The sequence below is a fragment of the Nyctereutes procyonoides genome, unplaced genomic scaffold (assembly GCF_905146905.1).
Source record: "Nyctereutes procyonoides isolate TBG_1078 unplaced genomic scaffold, NYPRO_anot_genome, whole genome shotgun sequence".
Taxonomy (NCBI): domain Eukaryota; kingdom Metazoa; phylum Chordata; class Mammalia; order Carnivora; family Canidae; genus Nyctereutes; species Nyctereutes procyonoides.
This window is the reverse complement of record NW_026575043.1, coordinates 45,070,250-45,091,968: the sequence shown is the minus strand read 5'-3', so window position 1 is coordinate 45,091,968 and position 21,719 is coordinate 45,070,250. Positions and strand designations below refer to the sequence as shown.

Sequence of the window (21,719 nt, the reverse complement as noted above, 5' to 3'; positions counted from 1 at the left end):
GCGCTTTTGAACACATGAGGCATGAGTTGTCTGGGCAGGAAGTCCTGTTAATACAGCTTTTCAGGACATGCCACAGCTAAAAAGCATCTTGTTGCCTCAATAATTTTAGAAGGGTAGACCTCATCTGAGCCCCTAAGCTACTTGCCATCTGAAGCGGAAGATGCAGTAGAAGTGGATAGAACCAGCCTGGAGCAAACTTCTAATTATTATTTCTATTACTCTCATTAAGGCTTTATCATAGCCATGTATTCTGTGGTTATGTGCCAAGCACAGCTAAGTAAGTACCTCACATCTGTCGTCTCTCCCAAAAGTCCTAGGAGGTATAATTTTATTACACCAATTTTGCAGATGGGACATCTGAGATAACGGGGTGACAAGAAGGGAACCTAAGGCAGTTGGCGCTTAACCGTCAGGTCACAGGCCATTGTGGGCCCTCTGCTGGTTGCCATCTAAACGGACTTGTCCTTTTCTCTTGATAGTAAATACTATGAGAAGGAAGCCCTCCTAATGGACCCGGTGGATGGCCCCATCCTTGCATCTTTGTTGGGTAAGTGGTCCAGTGCTCTGAGCTTCATCTGGATCTCTGGTCTCAGCTCACTGGTGCATCCGAAGGGCTTCTTTCATCCCCCTCCAGCCTCCTCCATCCAAACCTCCCTATTCCCTGCTCCTCAGGTCTCAATGCTGGCCTCTCCTTGGAAGGACCCTGAGGCATACTCACCAGCTGGAGGGGAGAGGTGGTGAAAATGCTGGCCCATCTTGGGGTAGCTGAGTGGGTAGACTTTCTAGGGCTATGGATTCCCAGCCCCTGTATGCTTCACAGTGGGGCCCTGTGCTCTGGAGTATACCAAGATGAAGACTGCAGATCACTTCTGGACTGATCCCTCTGCTGATGAGCTCGTCCAGAGGCACCGCATCCATAGCTCGCACCTGCGACAGGACTCACCCACAAAGCGTCCAGCCCTCTGTGTGAGTAGGGGTGAATTGCGGGGCCCTGGGAGGGAGGTAGGCTGGGTTCCAAACTTGATATGTAGTTGGGGAATGAGTGGGATGCTGAGGGTCACCCAGGCCTCATCCTGCACCTCCTTTCCACATGCCAGATCCAGAAGAGGCATTCGAGTGGCAGCATGGATGATCGACCATCCCTTTCTGCCCGTGACTATGTAGAGTCCCTGCACCAGAACTCCCGGGCCACGCTGCTCTATGGCAAGAACAATGTTCTGGTTCAGCCGGTGAGAGAGATCTTGGGCCCAGATCTTCCACGGGGGGTCTGTCTTCAGGTTATAGAGAAAGAGTTCCCTCTGGCTCTAGATTGCTTATCCATTCATCCATCCATCTACCCACATATCCATCTCTTCATTCATCTGCCAATACTCCCATCTGTCCATCCATTCATCCATATGACATTTCCTTCTATCTATCCATCCATTCATCCATGCATCTATCCCCTATCTTTCATCCATCCATCCATCCATCCCTCCACCCATTTTTATATCTATCCATTCATCTATCTATCCATCCAACTATTCATCCATTCATCCATGTTTGCATCCAACCAGTCATCCATCCATCCATCCATCCATCCACCCACCCACCTATCTACCCATCTTCCATCCATCCATCTACTTACCCGTTCATTCTTCTATCCATCTACCCATTTCTACATGTCTGTCCATCCATCCACCCACCCATCTTTACATACATCCACATAGATCCACTCATACATCCATCCATCTGTGTCATTTATTTTCCAGTCCATTTCTCTGCCCACCTGTCCACCTAGCTGCCTATCCGTCCATTCTCTCCCATTATAACTCACTCATTCAGCAAATACTTATACTGGACTTTGCATGCACTAGATGCTGAGGACATCAAGATAAATGTCTTCATGGTTAATATTTATTGAGTGCTCCCTGGATATGTCAGGCACCATGCTAAGTGCTTTTAATTGTATTAACTCAATTTAAGCTCACAACAACCATTTCAGGCAAGTAGTATACTCAAAGGTGATAACACTGAAGTGTGTGTGGTGGGGGAGTAAGGGGCAAATTCAGGCTGCCCAGTGTGAGAGTCTATGTCATTCATCAGTCACCTTCTATGCCTCAGCGCTCATCCAGCTCTCAGGGATGGGTGGTGAGCAAGGCACACAAAGCTCCTGCCCTCACCCAATAGATAACTCCTTTGCTGTTCCCTTCCTAAGACCACCTGGATCAGTGTGGTATTTGGACTCAGTTGGGAGGAAGCAGAGGGAGAACTGTTGGCCTCTCCAGCTCTCCAGTGACAGTTGTGGTCATTGGGTGGCCCTGAGTGAGTCACTTCTCTCTCTGAACCTTAGTATCCATATCATAGTGGGTATAAGATCTTACTTCCTCAGATCTAAGAAGCTGTGAATTTAAGACATCCCATTTTTTTAACATAACTGTCAGGAAGTAAAAAACTACTATTAAGTTAGATTAAATGTTTTCTCAGTACTTGGAAATTTTGTTTTACATTTTTTGAAAGAGCTCTTTGAGATATATCTGGATACACTTTTTTAAATTGTATATTATACTTGTAACTACACACAAGGGAACATATAATTGATATTCATTAGTTAAGCTAGTCCTAAAACTTCACATTTTAGGGTTTAATCTTCATATCACTTTTTGACATAGAGACATCAGTATATTTTTCCACCAAATACTGTTTTCTGTTTCATCATAAGGAAGAGTCAGCAAACTGTGTAGCCCACTGGCCAAATGCAGTGCTCTACCTGTTTTTGCAAATAAAATTTCATTGTAACCCAGCCATGCCCATTACATATCGTGTATGGCTGCTTTCAGGTTATAACGGAGAGTTGACTGGTTGCAACTGAGCCTGTATGGATCACGGTGCCAGAATTATTCCCTATCTGACCCTTTGTAGAAAATATGCTGACCTCTGATGAAGAGTGCCAGAGGTACAGCATTTCTTGCAAACGTGTGCACTCGGTTGTTGTTTTGCAAGACAATCTGGAATTGTGGGCATCCGTGCAGCAGTGAATAGTGTGTCTGCTTTGCCAGTATCACATCAGTGCTCTCTTGTTCTGTTGCCAGCTTTTCTGCACGCACAATCCCTTTTTGATTCAAAGATGAATCAGTCTCATCTTTTTGAAGACATTTAAAATCGCACCTGTATTCCACATGTGAAGGAACAGCCACGTTCAAATCTGAATTGGAATAGTAACATCTGAACAACTTGGCCTGAGTTTGCATGAGAGCAGGCGGTGACCGCTATGTCATGATCATGAGATGCCATTATCAGATGCATCCCCATTTTGGGTACATTAAAATGTGAAAAACATTCATGAAATAAGGCTTTGGTGCTCCAGCATTAACCATTAACCACCTGTGTGGTTAACCCCATTAACTACCTGTGTAGTTAAATGGAGACCATGCGTGTGAAGCTGAGCTATGCTCGGTACACACTAGGTGCTCAGGAAATGTCAACTGTCCATCCCCACGTGTTGTTTGGTTGAATTTGGTGGAGAAATTTCCTCCTCTGTGTGTGAGGCTCAGGGATAGCCCCCTCCCTCAAACCCCACTTGGGGTAAAGCAGAGTGAGCAGGTGAGAAGCTCTGCAGGCTAATTGGGAAGACAAGGTCAGGCTGCTGGGCAGGGAGCATGGTGTGGGTATTTGGGGAGGGAGATTCTGGAAAATGTTTGTGGAGTGGGCATAGGGCTCTAGCTGCCCTCTTTTTCTCCCTTAAGACTGGCCAAAAATGATGCCAGATAAATGCCTTCTGTTAAGGAGAGGGTGGTGTTGAAGAGGGGTAGAACCTCTTCCAGATTCTAAAGACCCATGAGCCCCACCTTTGCAGTAGGACCCCTGAACCATGCTTGCGGAGGGAAGTGTGAGTGTGAAAGTATGTATGGGGATGGGGCCAGCTTTGATAGCTGGATCTCTAGAACGCATCCTGGGTGGTTGGTTACAAACTGCTTTGCTTAACATGGCCACCTGGAGGGAGGTTCAGGATCTTCCAAATTGCCATGGCCTTGGAAGGCGTGACCCAACCTCTTGGTTCTGGTTATGCATCCCGAGTCAGGTGGGTCAGGGCCCATGATCACTGTGACTCTCGCGCTTTGACTGAGCCTACGCCATCTTTCTGCAGAGGGATGATATGGAGGCTGTGCCAGGGTACCTGTCCCTGCACCAGACAGCTGACATCATGACCTTGAAATGGACGCCTAACCAGCTGATGAATGGGTCAATGGGGGACCTGGACTATGAGAGGAGGTAGGGTGCCGGGTCCCTCTCCTACCCTGGACATGGGGACGTTTGTGCTCTGTGCACTCCTTGTGCCCTGCCCTTGGCCTGCTGCCCTGTCTGGTTGTTGCAGCTTCTTGGCCCAGCCTCCCTGCAGCTGTAGCCTTATGGGTAACTCATTGGGAGGATTTAGAAACCAACTAGAAGAATCCTAGGGTATGGGAGTTAGGCAAACCATGGTCCAAATGCCACCCTGGTGGGAGAAATCTTAACAGAAGATCTTGGAAGCCCGCCAATGGCAAATATTCCCAGATCTGCTGCCTTCTTTCCCATCACTCAGTAAAGAAGGAAAGCAGGTGTTGTTTGGTGGGCATCTGGGCCAGGAATGCATCTCCTTGTGATATCCCGCAATTTATAAGGCTCAGCAAAGGCTTTGGTGTCATGCTTTGAAGAAATTCAGAAACCAGGGATTCCCTGCTGCAACCCCATGTCCCAGGACAGTTAGAGAAGGCCCTAGAAGGAATGCAAACAAAGAGAAGACACTGTGCAGAGTGCAGCCGGCCTGATTAGTTCAGCTTGAGGAGTCTTGGCAGCTCTATATAAAATAAGGGCTCTTTTCAAGGAACATAAGTAGAATACCATTATTGTGTTCTGTTTCGTGTTAAGCTTTGGTGTGAGTAACCCCAGGCCGTGATGTGATGAATGGGATTCTCCAAGCTGGCCACTTCTCACGCAGAGGTGGCCATCTATCTTCAGAGACCGTCAGTGGGAGGTACAGTCAGTTGTAGGCTGGGCCACATAACTAAGCTCCAGCCAGACTCCAGAGTTTCTGATCAAGAAACCCTCCCCAAGGAGCAGTGTGGGTCCAAGGAGATGCCCTGGGCCCAGGACATTATTTCAGCCTGTTCATCTTAAACCCGGAGCCTCCCAGCTGATTTTGGATCACAGGGAGCTCTGAATCTCCTTCTAGCATTTAATAAGTCTAATAATAAATCTGTGCCCAAGTGTATACCAGCTATTGCCTTCTACACCTCAGTTCCATGGAAGCAAGGAATCTTCCTTGCTCATATCTTCTCTCCAGCACCTGCCACCAATCCTAGCACAAAGTATAGGTGCTTGGATAACCTCTGTGAAATGGAGCAGGGAAGTCAGGGGACCTGGTTTCATTTGTCAGATTTTTTTTTCTAAGATTTTTTATTTATTTATTTGAGGTGGGGGTTGGGGCAGAGGGAGAAGCAGACTCCCCCATTGGGCAGGGAGCCTGATTGGGGCTCAATCCCAGGACATCAGGGGTCAAGCCGAAGGGAGATGCTTAACTGACTGAGCCACCCAGGCACCCCTCATTCATCACATATTAACGGAGCAGCATCAGATATTAACACAGTGTGCTAGGCACTATGCTAAATACAAGAGAGAGAGAACATTCAGAAAAGGAGAGGATAATCTTTACCTTTTCAGAGCTTATACTATATTTACCTTATACCTGACAGAAAACGAGTAGGCAGGTAAATGGATAAATGTATGTTATCGTACCAAGTGTTTCCTTGGTCCTCGTCTTGCTGTGTGACTTGGGGTATGTCCCTCCCTATCTCTGGGCCTCAGTTCCCCAGCTTTTTTTTTTTAATTATTTATTTATTTGTTCATGAGAGACACAGAGAGAGAGACAGAGACACAGGCAGAGGGAGAAGCAGGCTCCCTGCAAGGAGCCCCATGTGGGACTTGATTCCAGATCCCAGGATCATACCCTGAGTCAAAGGCAGATGCTCAACCACCTGAGCCACCCAGGTGTCCCAGTTCCCCAGCTTCTATCAAATGAGGGGGCTGGACAAGTGACCTCCCCAGAACTTAAAGGATTCCCAAAGGGTTTGCAGGGGTTACCCATACATGGAAGTGTCTCCTGTCAAACATCACAGTCCATGGACCCTGCTTGTTGGTTGGACTTAAGCCCAGGGTTATATGGGCAGAAACTTTTAATGCTAATGTTTTGGAGAAGGCTTGAATCAAATGATTGCCCAGCAGCTGCCCCCTGCCGACTCCCTCCAACTCAGATCACTAGGGACTCTCTTTCTGCATCATCTTTTCTTCTGTGAATAGGCACATCCTAGGCACATCGATCTTTGATTCCAGCTGAGTCTGCACTTTCAAGGTCACTGCTCTGAGACTTCCCCAGCCCTGGGCTCTGAACCCCTATCTATCTTTGTTATTCCTGCCTGGAACCCAGAGCTCAGTGAAAGAGAAAAAAGTGGGGGTCAGAAACATGGAAGTTAGCGTGTAGGAAATGGGAGTGCCCAGGGGCTCCAGTGTCTCTTTAGGGACCAAGAGACAATGAAGAGAAGGGATGTGGTCTTTATCTAAGGAGCTTCAGTACCTCTTCTCTTGTCCCAGCCAGCACCCTTCTTGTACAACCAAGATCAGAACTCCTCAGCCGACTTTCCTAGGATAGGTGAGGAAATATCACCAAAGAGTCATTATTTGGGTTCAAGAATCAAGCTGTGCTTGGCTCAGATGTCAGCCCTGCCATGTGGAGCAGCAGCTGGAACTGCCCATCCCCCCCCACCCCGCTGATGGTACAACCACGTCACAAACAAGTCTGGAAGTTTCCTTTCCTTTCTTTCTTTCTTTTTTTTTAATAGCATCATTTTTATTTGCTGCATAATACACATGGAAGCTTCTTATGACCTACCCTTACCATGTGACCCAGCAGTTCTACTCTAGGAAGCTGTTTTTTTTTTTTTTTTAAGATTTTATTTATTTATTCATGAGAGACCTAGAGAGAGAAGCAGAGTCACAGGCAGAGGGAGAAGCAGGCCCCATGCAGGGAGCCCGATGTGGGACTCAATCCCAGGACCCCAGGACCACACCCTGAGCTGAAGGCAGACACTCAACCACTGAACCACCCAGCTGTCCCTAGGAAGCTATTAAAACATGTAAAATGGAAACAGAAGTCCAGCTTTTGCTCATTCCCAGTCAAGTGATCTTGGACAGTCAGCTTCACCTCCCAGAGCCTCAGTTTGTTCATCTGATGTAAAATGGGGATGTGGTCACAGAACCTCCAAACAGACATACAGGCAAGAGTCAATAAGAAAATACAGGGTAGGGCAGCCCTGGTAGCCCAGCGGTTTAGTGCCGCCTTCAGCCCAGGGTATGATCCTGGAGATCGAGGATCAAGTTCCACATCGGGCTCCTGCAGGGGGCCTGCTTCTCCCTTTGCCTGTGTCTCTGTCGACCCCCCCTCCCCCGTCATGACTAAATAAATAAGTAAAGAAGGAAGGAAGGAAGGAAGGAAGGAAGGAAGGAAGGAAGGAAGGAGAAAAAAGTGTCCCCCTCCGTGCCCGTCACCCTTTTTTCTCCTTCCTTCCTTCCTTCCTTCCTTCCTTCCTTCCTTCCTTCTTTACTTATTTATTTAGTCATGACGGGGGAGGGGGGGTCGACAGAGACACAGGCAAAGGGAGAAGCAGGCCCCCTGCAGGAGCCCGATGTGGAACTTGATCCTCGATCTCCAGGACACTTGACGGGATGAGCACTGGGTGTTATTCTGTATGTTGGTAAATTGAACACCAATAAAAATTAATTTATAAAAAAAAAAAAAGGAAGGAGAAAAAAGAAAGAAAGAAAGAGAAAGAAAGAAAGAAAGAAAGAAAGAAAGAAAGAAAGAAAGAAAGAAAGAAAGAAAGAAAAAGAAAGAAAGAAAGAAAGAAAAGAAAAGATAAGATGCAGGGTAAAGCTCTTAGCAGGGAGGCTGGAACCTGGAGGTTGGTGTCAAGTTACACAGCTCCAAAGGGACTGTGGCCACAGCTCCTCCGCTTGGTGTCTGGTGGTAGTTGGAAAGTTGCTCTGCATTTAGCATTTCCTCCTACTAAATACTCTCTGAACATCTTGTAGAAATGAACGAAAAGCCCAGTTGCTGTCCAGTTCAGCACCTCTCGGGAAGACCGGAGAAAACAGGCAATTGCAGCCCTACCTAGGTGATGAGCACAGTGTGGGAGCCCAGAGAAGGACCACCTGGCCAAGACTCCCATGTGAGGGACTCTGCAGAAGCTGCTCCTCTGAACACACTTGTGTGCTTGGCTGCCCTCCAAGAACGTTCACCACACGGATCCTGGCAAGGCTGACTAGTGCAGACCAGTGCAGGAAGGTCCCTTAGGGAGCTTCTGTTCCAATGTCCTCATGTGACAGCTAGGAAAACTGAGGCCCATAGAGGAGAGGGGACTGATTCAGTATAGTTGGTGGAAGTGGGGTTTGAAGTCTGACCTTAAAGCCTGTGTTGGTTCGGGTCCATCAAGAAACAGATGCCGACAGACATGCAAGAGAGATGTAGTGTGAGTGGCACCTTATATGAGTGACCATGAACCTGGTCTGACCTCTCTGAACAGGGAGAGGAAAGAAAGAAGGGGTAGGAAGAGTCTCAGACACTGCAGTTCTTAGAGTGTTCAGCCAGACCAATTGGGAGTCCCTGGGCTAAACCTGGCCATAAGAGGAGCCCCCCCACCCCACCTCTGTCCCATCCTGGAGGAACAGACGCACACTGGCACTCCCATGTGCTCAGTCCTGGCTGAGAGCAGCCCAAGAGAAGCATGGCCTTGGTGCAAACATGGTGGATCTGGGGACGTGGGGAGCAGCCTCTGAAGCTGTTGGTCAGCTCTGCTCCCTACAGCAGGATCTGAAGGACACCTGTGCAATGCCTTCTCCTGACTGCTACAAAGCCCTGGTTTCTCTGAGCCCCACCTCCATGGTGTTCTGGGGGAAAAACGATCTGTTTAGGGAGTGCAGTGGCCTTTGAGCTAGAAAGGGAAAACCTTAAGTATGTAAGCACAGAGACCATTAACCAAGGACTTTTTTTATGTATCAGCACCGAGCCCTTCAAATACATGATTCCATATAATCAGCACAGCAGTGCTATATGGTGGATAATCATCACCCCCATTTTACAGAGGAGGAAACTGAGACTCATAGAGGCCTTCATAAGTCATGCTGCTAGGACCTGTGAAGTCAAGGCTGTTGAGTGGCTCTTCTAACCACATGGATTCACGGTGGCCTGGTGTTGGGGTCTGAGTCAAGACTCTTAGATACCGGTGACAGGAAACCAAACTCAGGTTGACTTAGACACTGGCTCCCATGAGCTGAAAAATTCTGGGAGTAGTGGCTTCAGGCATGGCTGGATCCAGGGACTCAAATGATGAGGACCTGAACTCTTTCCATCTCTTGGTTCTGCTTTCCTGCCTGTTGACACCATCATCAGGCAGGCTTTTCTTGCCATGGCTCCCTCCATTTCTATCATCTTTGCCCTTACTCCCCTAGCAGAAAGGAGCATCTTTTTCCCAGTTTATTCTAACATAAATCCAACAATTGAGCCTCCCTGGTTCTGCTTGGGCTGGGGGCCATCCCTGAGCCAATTACTGTGGCTAGAACGGTGGAATATGCTGAGCAGCCAGGCCAGCGTCAGATGGCCATTCCTGGAATCGTGGCTTAGAGGTTGGGTGGGGTTAGCCTCAGTCACATGGACTGGGGGTAAGAAAGAGTGTTCCTTAGAAAAGTGGGGTGCTGGGACCAGAAGAAGGGGAGGTAGATTCTGAGAAGCCTGGAATACCAGTGTTGGGGACAGATGGTTCCTAGCGAGAAGGGTGCAGGAACCCATGGGTGTGGTCTTCTGGCCTCCTGAGCCCTTCCCCAAGAGCCAGCATCCTGTGGACCTAACCATCCCTCCCCTTCCAGCGTCTACTGGGACTATGCCATGACCATCCGCCTGGAAGAGATTGTGTACCTGCACTGCCACCAGCAAGGTAGGGACTGCGGAGGGTGGGGGGAGCATGGGGCTGGGGTGTTCTCCTGGCTCCCCTGCACAGCCGCACCTCCTTACTACTTGCACGGCCTCAAACAAGTGACTTCTCCCTTCTGAGCCTCAGTTCCCTATCTGTAAAGTGGAATCACAATAGCACCTTTTCATGGCATTATTGTAAACATATGACATATGTTAAGGCCTCTGCATCAATCCCATGGTGTTAGTTGCTGACACCTAATTGAGCACTTATGATGTGCCAAGCAGGGCTCTAAACAGCTTGGCACAAAGTCACACAGCTTGTTAAGCTCCAGAGTTTGGGCTCAAAATCAGGTCTTTGTCATTCCAATGCCGGTGCTCTGGAGATCTGGGATTAATAACTAGATTTCTCCTTGAAAGCTCAAAGCAGGTATGTTCAGAACAAGTAGAAGACCATCCTGCTGTAGAAAGCAAGAGATCTGTGCCCCATCAAGGCATAAAACATTAAGCGTATTTAATGAGACAGATCCAAGCCCTACTTGGGTCTATCCAAGCCCTATGTGGCTCTGGGCAAGTTACATAGCCTCTCTGAGCCTTGGTTTCATCATTTGTAAAATAGACAATAATAGATCTACCTCATAGAGCTGTTTTGAGGATTCCAATAAGACACTGCCTTAAAAGTGCTTTGTTTACATACAGTAAGTGCTCAGTATGTGCCAGCAAGTCAGCTACTGCCCTGAGAAGGAATAGGTCTGAAAGCCTCCATACAAGAATAGGTCAGGTTAATTCATAGAGGGTGCTTGGGAGGCATTGGATGTTTGTGGGCCTCATTTCCCTTTGGTGGGTGACTTCACAGAAGCTAGCTAGCCACACTCCGTGGCACGTAGGATGGAAGAGGCTCAGGAGAGGTTAAAACAGTCCCTGACCTTCTGCCCAGGTCTTTCCCAGAGCTTGGAGGAGATCCATGGGTCTAGCTTGGCATGCCTGGGGGGATGTGTTTGCTGGGAGGGCCCCATCGCCATACCTCATAGTGACTTCCCACTGGGTCTTCTCTGGCTGGGTTGTGGTGGCAGTGGACAGCGGCGGGACAGTGGTGTTGGTCAGCCAGGATGGGATCCAGAGGCCGCCCTTCCGCTTCCCCAAGGGAGGGCACCTCCTGCAGTTCCTTTCATGCCTAGAAAATGGGCTGCTCCCTCATGGGCAGCTGGACCCTCCACTCTGGTCTCAGCGGGGGAAGGTGAGTGATCCTGGGGGACCCAGGGAGGCTGGGGTATGGGTCAGCCATGGGGAGTGGTCATTCTATTTTTGAGAGAGAAAGTGAAGGTGCACATGTGCACGTAGAGTGGGGGGTGGCGAGAAGGAGAATCCCAAGTAGGCTCCACACCAAGTGTCTGTGCCCAAAACTCAGGGCTCGATCTAACGATCCTGAGATCATGACCAGAGCTGAATCAAGAGTCAGATGCTTAACCAACTGAGCCACCCAGGTGCCTGGGGGTATAGTCATTCTTGCCTGTGGGTCCTTGCATGGCTTCATGGGCACATACACACCCCACTGAAACCCTCAAGCTGTGCAGATTGTGGAGACGGGTGTATCCCAAGGATGGTGCAACGGAACACGTTCTTTCAGGGCAAAGTGTTTCCCAAACTGCGCAAGCGAAGCCCTCAGGGTTCTGCTGAGTCCACGTCTTCAGACAAGGAAGATGACGAGGCCACAGATTATGTGTTCAGGATCATCTACCCTGGCATGCAGTCTGAATTCGGTAAGCTGCCTTGTCTCTGAGCTCCTGGGATCCACCTGTTAGCAGATCATGAGAATGACTCCAGGTGTTTGGAATTAGAAGACAAGTAGTCTGGACTCTGAGGCCAGCGGGGCTGGGGTGGTGGGGGACCTGAAACCAGGAATCTGGTATCTCGGTTTTCCCCCCAAATGAGAACTATGTGCTACCTAGCTTAATAAAGATGCACCTGAGCAGAAAGTGGCATTGGGGAGTGGCAGTGTGCTCTGGAATCCTGGTTGAACTGGGGTAAGTCCCTTCGCCCTCTGTGTCTTGGTTTCCTTATCTGCAAAATGGAGATGTTCACAGCACCTGTGTCATAGGAGGATTAAATGAGATAAGGCTCTTGGCACAGAATATATAAATATTAGCCGTTGTTATACTATTGCTCATGTCAAGATTCATGGGATAAAGAGGTAATCAACATAAAGTCTGTAGAATAAAGTCTCGCATACAGTCGGTCCTCAGTAAATGACAGTGAAAACAGCAGAGGGGAAACAAAGCACCAGGCACTAGCACACGAGTCCCTAATGTATGTCCAGCACTTTGCACGGTGGCTGCCGTGATGTAGATGCTTGGTTAATGCAGATAGTTACTCTCACTATCATCATTACTATGGGGTTATTTTGAAGATTCTAATGTTTGAAAAGTTCTCTGAAAGAGCCCTGGCATTTATTAAGCACTGTATGGATGTCTGTTCAACAACTCAATATTGAGTTGTAGTTTCCTTCTGTATACCCCATTTTATTTAACCTTGGGTGGCTGTGTTCCACTTGATGGGTAATGGCTCTGAGCCTACCTGTGCTTTAGTGACCACAGCTGGGTCACAAGAGGCTCTTTTGAAAGCAGATATCTTTCCCTGGCAAAGGTGGACCAATCATGCCAGGCCACTTCATGCTCTGGCTCTCGTCCACTGCTGAATTGGATCTGGGATGTGGGGCAGGCTTGGTGGTAAGTAAGGTCTTACGTTTCTTGGGTTAGCCTCATATTCATTCCTTCAGTGGGCCAGTTAGGATCAAAGCCTCATGTTTCTGTGTCGTCGAGATCCATAGAGTATCCTGAAGCATTCATGATTACATCTCTTCCTACCCAAGAGCAGGGCCTGGAGCTGTCACAGACTCTTGGCTGTACTATGACTTTCACAGCCCTTCCAGAGAGCTGATTGATCAGAGGGGCCAGATACCCCAGGCCTGCCTTCCCAGGAAATTCTCTCCACAGGAACTCATCCAACAAATAATGTGTAGGCTTTTGCTGGGAACCAGGCTGGGTGCTGGATGTCTTACTTATTTGGGGACTGTCCATGTTAGTGTGCTGTGGCTCTGCATGTGCCAGGAGAACAGACGCAGACTGTACCCACCCACGCCCCTCTGTGCATGCCCCTCTGTTGCCAGCTCCCATTCTTAGAGTCTCTCTGCCTGAGGGTCCCTTCTGCCTATGGGTGGGGCAGGGCAGAGGTGTCAGAGAATCAGTGTCTCCATGGAACATCCCTCAACCAAGAACTGACAAGAATTGATGTATAAATGCCCTGGGTTGGGGCACCTGGATGGCTCAGTGGTTGAGTATCTGCCTTTGACTCAGGGCATAATCTGGGGTCCTGGGATCGAGTCCTGTATCAGGCCCTTCACAGGGAACCTGCTTCTCCCTCTGCCTGTGTCTCTGCCTCTCTCTGTGTGTCTCTCATGAATAAATAAATAAAATCTTTAAAAAACAAAAAAATAAAAATAAAAATAAATGCCCCAGCTCCCTCACCCGCTACCCTGATGAGAAAGCTCAGACCTTTGTGCTCTACGCATCTCCTGAGGTACCCCAGGAAATCAAGCACCAGTTGCGCATGGCGGCAACCTGAGTAGTAACCGTTTGTTCTGCCTTCTTGTGTCTCTTCACCCATCTTTTATCAGTGCTCCTTGGGAACATCTCCCAAAAGAACTGCTGGAACTTGAATTCTTGTCTGCTTCTGAAGAAACCCCAATGAGCTCAGTTTATTTGGAACAAAGCTTCTCAATTGTAGCCCTACTGACATTTTATTTTTTTAAAGATTTTATTTATTTATTCATGAAAGGGGGGGGGGGTCAGAGACACAGGTAGAGGGAAAAGCAGGCTCCATGCAGGAAGCCTGATGCAGGACTCAATCTTGGGACTCTGGGATCACTCCCTAAGCCAAAGGCAGATGCTCAACCGCTGAGCCACCCAGGCGTCCCCTTACTGACATTTTATTTATTTTTTTATAAATTTATTTTTTAAAATATTTTTATTTAGTTATTCATGAGAGACAGAGAGAGAGAGAGAGAGAGAGGGGCAGAGACACAGGCAGAGGAAGAAGCAGGCTCCATGCAGGGAGCCTCATGTGGGACTCAATCTTGGGACTACGGAATCACGCCCCGGGCCAAAGGCAGGCACTAAACCGCTGAGCCACCCAGGGATCCCCCTTACTGACATTTTAGATGGAATAATTGATAGTGATTGTTTGGGGAGGGGGACATCACATGCATTATAGGATGTTGAGCAGCTTCCCTCATCTCCCCTAACTCACTGCCAAGTAGCAAATCTGCCACCACCCCTGCCACCAAGTTGTGACACCCAGAAATATCTCCGGACACTGCCAAGTGTCATGTAGCAAAATTGCCCCCAGTTGAGAAAAGCACATATCAGCACGTTCACCTCTGCCACTGCAGCATGGCCAATGACTCCAGGCCTTATTTTCTTGTCTGTAAAATGGGAAGAACAGCACTTCCCACCCAGGATCCTATTCTGAGGAGTCAGTGTGATGATGTGTCAGACACGTAATGCAAAATGCTTGTCAATGAGCAGTAGTAGGTACCATGAGCAGATGCCACTGTGTGCCAGGCCTGCCTTTGCCTCTCCAATGTTGTAACTAATTTAATCCTCACTACGGCCCTCCAAGGCGGGTACCAATGTCATCACCAACCCTCGTTTATCAGAAGAGGAAACTGAGGCACAGAAAGGGTAAGAAACTGGTCCAGAGTTGTATAGCTAATCCTCGGTGTGGTTGGAATTTGAACTCCAGTGCCCTGGCTCCAGAGCTTGTGCCTCTCACAGACCCTCCTTGCAGATTGTTTTGACCAGGATGAGGAGATATTGTGGTTGCCCCTGCTTTATCCCCAAGCTCAGATTCAGCTCACATGGAAATGTCGCTCCCATCCTTGGTTGATATTTTTAAGGGGCCTGAGCCTCACAGATCTGAAACAATCATGTATGGTTTACATCTTTGGGAACAATGAAGCCCTTTCTGAAGAAGTCCCTACCTCAGAAATGGGCAGACTCCTTCCTGTGGTCCAAATTCGGCCTACTGCCTATTTTTGTAAATAAAGTTTTATTGGAACACAGCCATGCCCATTCATATCCATGTTATGTGTGGCTGCTTTTACACCATGGCAGCAGAGTGGGATTGTTGTGACAGAGACCATATGGCCCACAAAGCCAAAAATATTTACTCTCTGGCCCTTTATAGAAAAAGTTTGCAGATGCCTGTCTCAAGTAATAAGAGAGAAGAGTTTGGCCCTGCAGGAGGGATGATATGGTCATAAATAGTTCTAAACCCCGTTTGGGTGTCCTCTTGCCTCTGTCTCTACCACCTCTGTGTCTTCATGCACAGAGAAAGCAGAGACAAGTTCTGAAACACTGAGACAGGTTCAGAGTCAGAGGAGGGCATTTTCAGACTCCTGTATTGCTGAGACAGCCTGTACCATCTGGCGTGGTGGGTGTGAGCCGCATGTGACTCCCAAGCACTTGAAATGCAGCTAGTTCTTTTTTTTTTTTTAAGATTTTATTTATTTATTCATGAAAGACACACAGACAGAGACACAGGCAGAGGGAGAAGCAGGCTCCATGCAGGGAGCCTGACATGGGACTCGATCCTGGGACTCCAGGATCATGCCCTGGGCCGAAGGCAGGTACTAAACCGCTGAGCCACCCAGGGATTCCCGAAATGCAGCTAGTTCGCATGAAAATGTGCAGGAAGTGTAAAAGATACTCTGGATTCTGAAGTCTTAGAGCAGTAACAAAAAAATGTAAAATATCTCATTCAGTAAGTTTGTATTGACTATATGTTGAAATGGTAACACTATGGATATACTGGGCTAAACAGAATATATTGTTGAAATTGATTCCATCTGTTTCTTTGCCCCCCCCCTTTAGTGGCTACTAGAAACTTCTAAATTAAGCATGTGGCTCAGGTTGGATTCCTATGAAATAGAGCTGGTCTAGGGCAGGGTTGACATTTTGGACTGTGAAGAATTGTGTTTAGTGGAGGGGGGGATGTCTTGTGCATTATAGGATGGTGAGCAGCATCCCTGGCCTCTACCCACTAGATAGATGCCAGCAGCATCTAGCGAATTCCCAGGTTGTGACGACAAAAAACGTCTCCAGACATCACCGAATGTTCTTGAGGAGCTAAAATTGCCCCACTTGAGACCTGGTGGTCTAAATAGAGCATGGGTGATGTTGGGGGGAATCAGTTGAGAGTATGAATAGGGTCCGATTCCCCACTGAATTGGAATCCCAGCTCCACCATGTGTTCACTGGGTAGTCTTGGGCATGATGCTCACATCTGTGCCTCAGTTCACAAATCTGTAAAAAAAAAAAGATAATAATAGTACTTGGGCTCAGTGCGTAATAGCTGTCATTAGCAGAAAGAGTAGGGGGACCTTGGTCAGAAAGAGCTGTTATGCCAGTTACCACCCACTGGGGCTGTAGGTGGTTAAGCACCACTGTCATTCTGAGCCTCAGTTTCCACTCTGCAGGATGGGAGAAGAGATGCATCCCCTACAGGGTCATTAAGCATGATAGAGCAGTCCCATGCCTGCACAGCAGCCAGTACATAGTAGGGCATTTTACAAACATCAATATTCTTTCTTCCTCGAAGCCAACATAATACATGGGAGCTGTGCGGAGCCTGGCAAGGGAGAGGTAAAGGCCCGAGGAGTGGGTTCCTTGGCTGTGTCAGCTCACCGCAGACATTCTGTTTGTTTTTCTGTTTCAAGTTGCTCCTGATCCCCTGGGCAGCACTGCCCCCGTCTCCGTGCGCCCTGCCTGGATGGTGGTTCCTGCTGGCCGGTCCATGCTGGTGGTGGCCCGGGGTGGTCGGTGGGTGCGAGCCAAATGGGACACCACCTTCCCCGTGCCGGACCTGAGGCAGCAGCTCCCCAGTAATGTCTGGGCTACTCCCACCCCTGGAGCTGGGTGCTGGCCCCCTTTGCCATGTTGTCATTTGAGTCTTTGTCCCAAGGGCAAGGGAAGAGGAGACAAACTGGTGCCCTCACGCTTCCAGCCTCCACGTTGCAGGATGCAGCTTGGAGTGTTGTGAGATCCATAGTGAAGCGGTCCACTGGTGATGTGAAGTGTGAGGGCCTGGGGTGGAGGCATCCTTGCCACGCCTTGCTGAAACTGATCAGTGCTTCCCTGAGATTGGCGGAGACCTGGGGATGCTTCTCTAGAACATTTTGCAGGAACTCAGTGATCTTTCTTGGCCAGCTCAGCAGTGAGTTTGGGGAGGAGCTTTCTGCACTGCACCTTTCTGCTTTCTGCACCTCAGTTTCCTCTGCCTTGTAGCCAGGGGAAGAGGCCAGGAATTACCAGTCATCCTTGACAGGGCACAGCCCATGGAATACATGTGCACCCTGATTAACCTTCTAGGGTAGGGCTTGGCAAACAAGGTCCCATGGCTGGAGCCAGCCTCATTCTGTGCAACCCATGAGCTAAGAATTGTTCTTACGTTTTTTATTTTTTTATTTTTATTTTATTTTTATTTTTTTGTTCTTACGTTTTTTAACGATCGAAAAAAAAAAGTAATATTTGTGACGTGAAAAAGATATGAAAGTCAGATTTCAGTGTCCATCAAGTTCTATTGGAAAATCCCCATGCTCATGTGTCTGTATGTTGTGCATGGCTGTTTTAGCACTATGATGGCAAAGTTGAGTGATTATGATCATGGCCAAATGGCTCACAAACCCTATAATGTTTACTGCCTGGCCTTTGACAGAAGCTCCGTTTCCCGAGCCCTGTTCTTTCTAGAGAAAATAAAATTTTTGCACCTGTCTGGAATTGCCAAGAGGCCAGGAAGTGAACCACAGAAATTGTAATGTCTGAGTCACTGCTCTGTTTGTCCTGCAGCCCTGCAGATGCAGTGGTTTCCATGGAGCTGGAAAGTAAGGCAGTGAGGGAAACTCTAAGTGCTATGTCTTAGGAGCTGCATCATCAGGAATCACCAATATCTGTGTTAGGAGATGAGTCATGACCTCTTGGTTCTTGAACGTGGCTGCTGTTACCAAAATTGTTTTTTTATATACAGATTTAAGGGCTATATCTCGAGGAGGTTTTAATGAAATAGGTCATGGGTGAGATACAGGCATATGGCTTTTTTAACAAGCCCCGGACATGATTCTGGGTGGGGGTCTCCAACCCGTTTGAGACTCATTGATGGAACAGCCATATGGCTCAGGATGATGTACAGTGCAGGTGGCCTCATCAGCAGGAACTCTACTGGGTCCCTGGCCCTTGGTTGCCCTACCTTATCTCTTGAGTTAGGCTCCCTTCTGTCTCCCTACTAAAGATTCTCTCTCCCAGAGAGTGTATCTCTGGGGACTCGGGACCATCAGCCTCCCCAGAAGCCCCCAGCAGGCCCCACTTCCTTTTTTTCAGCCTCCTATGAGGACACTTGAATGACAACATGGTGAGGCTTGGCCTTCTGCTCTGGGATAGATCTGTTTTCTTGGCTCTTGGCTCTCTCTCTCTCCCCCCCCTTGCCCCCCATTCCCCACCTCTTCTTCTCTACAGCTCTCATCAGCTCTGCCCATCTGCTGAGGGCCCCAAATCTTGGTGGCGGCTTTCACTGGATCAGGTGGGCTCAAAGGTCTGGGTCAGATCATGATTGGGGTCACTGTCTCCGACTGTCACATTCAGGGTCTTCCCCTGTGTCTCTGCTGGCCTAGGGGCAAGCTGCTTGCTTTGGGATGAGGTTTCTGTGACCCACATAGGCTTAACCAGGGCTCTTGCTGCATCCCTTCTGTCCACCACAGTCCCCCAGGACCTGATGGATGTCTCTGTGAGCAACCTACCATCCCTCTGGCAACCCAGTCCCCGGAAATCCTCCTGCTCATCCTGTTCACAGAGTGGCTCGGCTGATGGTGGCTCATCCAATGGCTGCAACCATGAGAGGTTTGAGGGGCTTAATCTGTGGGTGGAGGGTATGGAAGGATTTGCCAGAGATTTGTAGATACTCATTTCTTGTCCAGCACTGAATTCAGAAGAGGAATATAAGCTATGGAATCATTGAGGTCTGGGTTAAATTCTGGCCTTGCAAAGTCATAGCTTTCAGAGCTTCCTTATATGTATCAGTTAGGATAAATAAGGTTACGTGGCAGTAACAAACAGTCCCAAAATCTCAGTGGCTTAGTACGGCAAAGATTGATTTATTGGGCAGACCATGTGTGTATCTATCAGGGATCAGCTGGAGGCTCTGCTTACTCTCTATTCAAGGTCCGCGCTGATGGAGCTTGAATATTACCAGTAACAGTGACTGGGAAAGGGAAAGGTAGCTCTGGGGCACCTGAACAATTAAACGCTGCTCATCTCTCACTGACCCCATCCATAGTAGACTGCGCAATGTAGACCTCTCATGCTCCTGGAAGGCAGAAACTAGAAATACTACTTAATGCCAACCACATGCGCCTCAGTTTGCTCCTCCACCAAATGGGGACACAAGTCCTTGCATTGTGTAGCTGTTGTAAGGGCAGATCAGATACTGATCTGATGTGGCCCGCATGTGGTCACCGGCACTTGGTAATGTTCAGTAAGTGACATTTCTTGTTTTATTGGATAAAGGTAAATCCCCAGGTCACCTCTCTCCTTGTGCATAGATCTTGTATGTCTTCTGGGCTACTCCATGCATGCATGAGACTGGTCTTGTTTCCCACGGACCCCACCTGGCCTGGCTGAAGAGAATGGAATCCCTTTTTCCATGCTGGGCCTCTGGCCCAATGAGTGGTCCAGTCTTCAGCTACAGGAGCTTAGGGGGTGGGAGCTGGCATCAAATTTTTGAAGTTATCTAAGGCCTGGCTTTCAGCATATAGTCTACAGACCTGGAGCAGCATCCCTGGGCGGCGGATTCTCAGTCCATCTTGCTAGACCTAGTGAAGCAGAATTTGCATTTAACAAGATCCTAAGATCATATGTGCACTTTTGAGAAGCACTGATATAACCAGAGAGACTCACATGTTTGTGCGCATCAGGATCACCAGGGAGAGGTGATGACTGGTTCCAAGACAACTTCCTTAGAGGTCCTGGTTGAGTAGGTCTGCGAGGGGCCCAGGAATCCACACGTTGGAGAAATTCCAAGTGATTCTTGGGCTAGTGGTCCATGGGCTGTTGAAAACCGATGTTCTAACCTAGCATCCCCTCGCATGACATCTGCTTTACACACCTGTAGTGATGGGGAGCCCACCACCTTTTACATAGCCAAGTCCACTGTAGAGCAGCCATCCGTGTGGTTCTCTTCTTAGGTAAACTGAGCAAGCCTGAGCCCCACCAACCTGAAGACATCGTGAGGCTGATTTTACTGTTTAATGCCTCCATGTGTGTAAGTGGAGGACTTTAGCCATGCCTCCTCCCTGTCTCCCTGAGCTTTCCTGGGTGTCCCTTAGCATGTCCTGAGAATAAATATGCATATATTCTTCCACTCTGTTCTCTGTGAGGATGCACAACACTCCTATCAGCAGTCCTTGATGGGGCCTTACTCCCCTCTCTTTCAGCCAAGTCAGCCCCCTAGGTTCCCATGCAAGGAGGAGCTCTGAGGCATCACCTCCTTTGCAGTCAGCCAGACTCTGAGTCCAGCTTGGCTCAGTTTGGTTTAGCTGGGTCACTTTAGAAGTCAGAACTCTTTCTGCAAGTGACAGAAACCCACTTCAGTCTGGTCCAGACACAAAAGATCTCAACAGAACTGAGAAATCCAGAGGTACAGTGACTTTCAGTCATGGTTGGTTCCAGATGCTCAATACAGATATTTCTGTTTCTTCTGCTCTTGCCTCTGGTTGCCTCTGTGATGGTTTCATTCTCAAGGAGGCCCTTCCTATGCAGTGGCAGAAATGGATCCCAGCAGCCACTGCCCTACATCCCTCTGGTTTAGGAACCCGAGCAGAGAAAAGAGTGTGTATTTCCCTATGGTTCCAGCAAAAATCCTGGGGCTCATTCTCATTGGCTCAGGTTGGATCGCAAGACCACCTCTTACCCCATGACTGTGACTCCAGCCTGAGTCCTGTACTGGGTAGAATCAGCCCCATCCAAACCATAGGGACAGAGAGTTGGGGAGAGAGTGACCCCAAAACTGGATAGGAGAAGTGGCAGTATGGGTGGAAACAGTAGTACTCCAGAGTCCCCTTGATTGGCTGGTTTTAACCTGCACCCTACAGGTAATGAGCTGTGTTCCTCCAGGAAACGTGGTTTCTGTGTGGTCTTTCCTCAGTGTCCTCTTTCTCCACCTGCAGAGCTCCCCTGAAGCTTCTCTGTGACAACATGAAATACCAGATCCTTTCCAGAGCCTTCTATGGATGTGCGTATTGACATTATTCGCCATTGTGGTCTATGGGTGTGATTTTTTAAAAAGATTTTATTTATTTATTCATGAGAGACACAGAGAGAGAGGCAGAGACACAGGCAGAAGGAAAAGCACTGGAAGCCTGATGTGGGACTTATCCCAGGACCCCGGGATCGTGACCTGAGCCAAAGGCAGATGCTCAACCACTGAGCCACCCAGGTGTCCTTATGGGCTCAACCACTGAGCCACCCAGGTGTCCCTATCACAAGGCAGCAGTATCAGGAGAAGGAGCCTGCCTTTGGCACGTGAACCTCGGCTCCTCTATTTCCTAGATGCATCTAGTTATAGTGAAGTTTGGTGGATTTGCCTGAGGCTCAACTTCCTCAACCAAAGATTGGGGATAAATTTTATCTCTGGGTGC

At 48.5% G+C, this 21,719-nt stretch overlaps 1 protein-coding gene across 1 annotated transcript in view; it reads left to right on the top strand.

Moving 5' to 3' along the window:
* Positions 1–479: 479 nt before the first annotated feature.
* SGSM1 (small G protein signaling modulator 1) overlaps positions 480–21,719 on the top strand; it is a gene marked incomplete at its 5' end in the record, with an annotated part of 51,472 nt that continues 30,232 nt past the window's right edge. Inside the window, 10 exon segments of the mRNA XM_055323430.1 lie at positions 480–547; positions 821–966; positions 1,098–1,229; positions 4,127–4,251; positions 9,934–10,001; positions 11,050–11,213; positions 11,604–11,736; positions 16,752–16,916; positions 18,786–18,924; positions 21,249–21,313. Of these exon segments, the coding sequence (XP_055179405.1) occupies positions 508–547; positions 821–966; positions 1,098–1,229; positions 4,127–4,251; positions 9,934–10,001; positions 11,050–11,213; positions 11,604–11,736; positions 16,752–16,916; positions 18,786–18,924; positions 21,249–21,313 (1,177 nt within the window).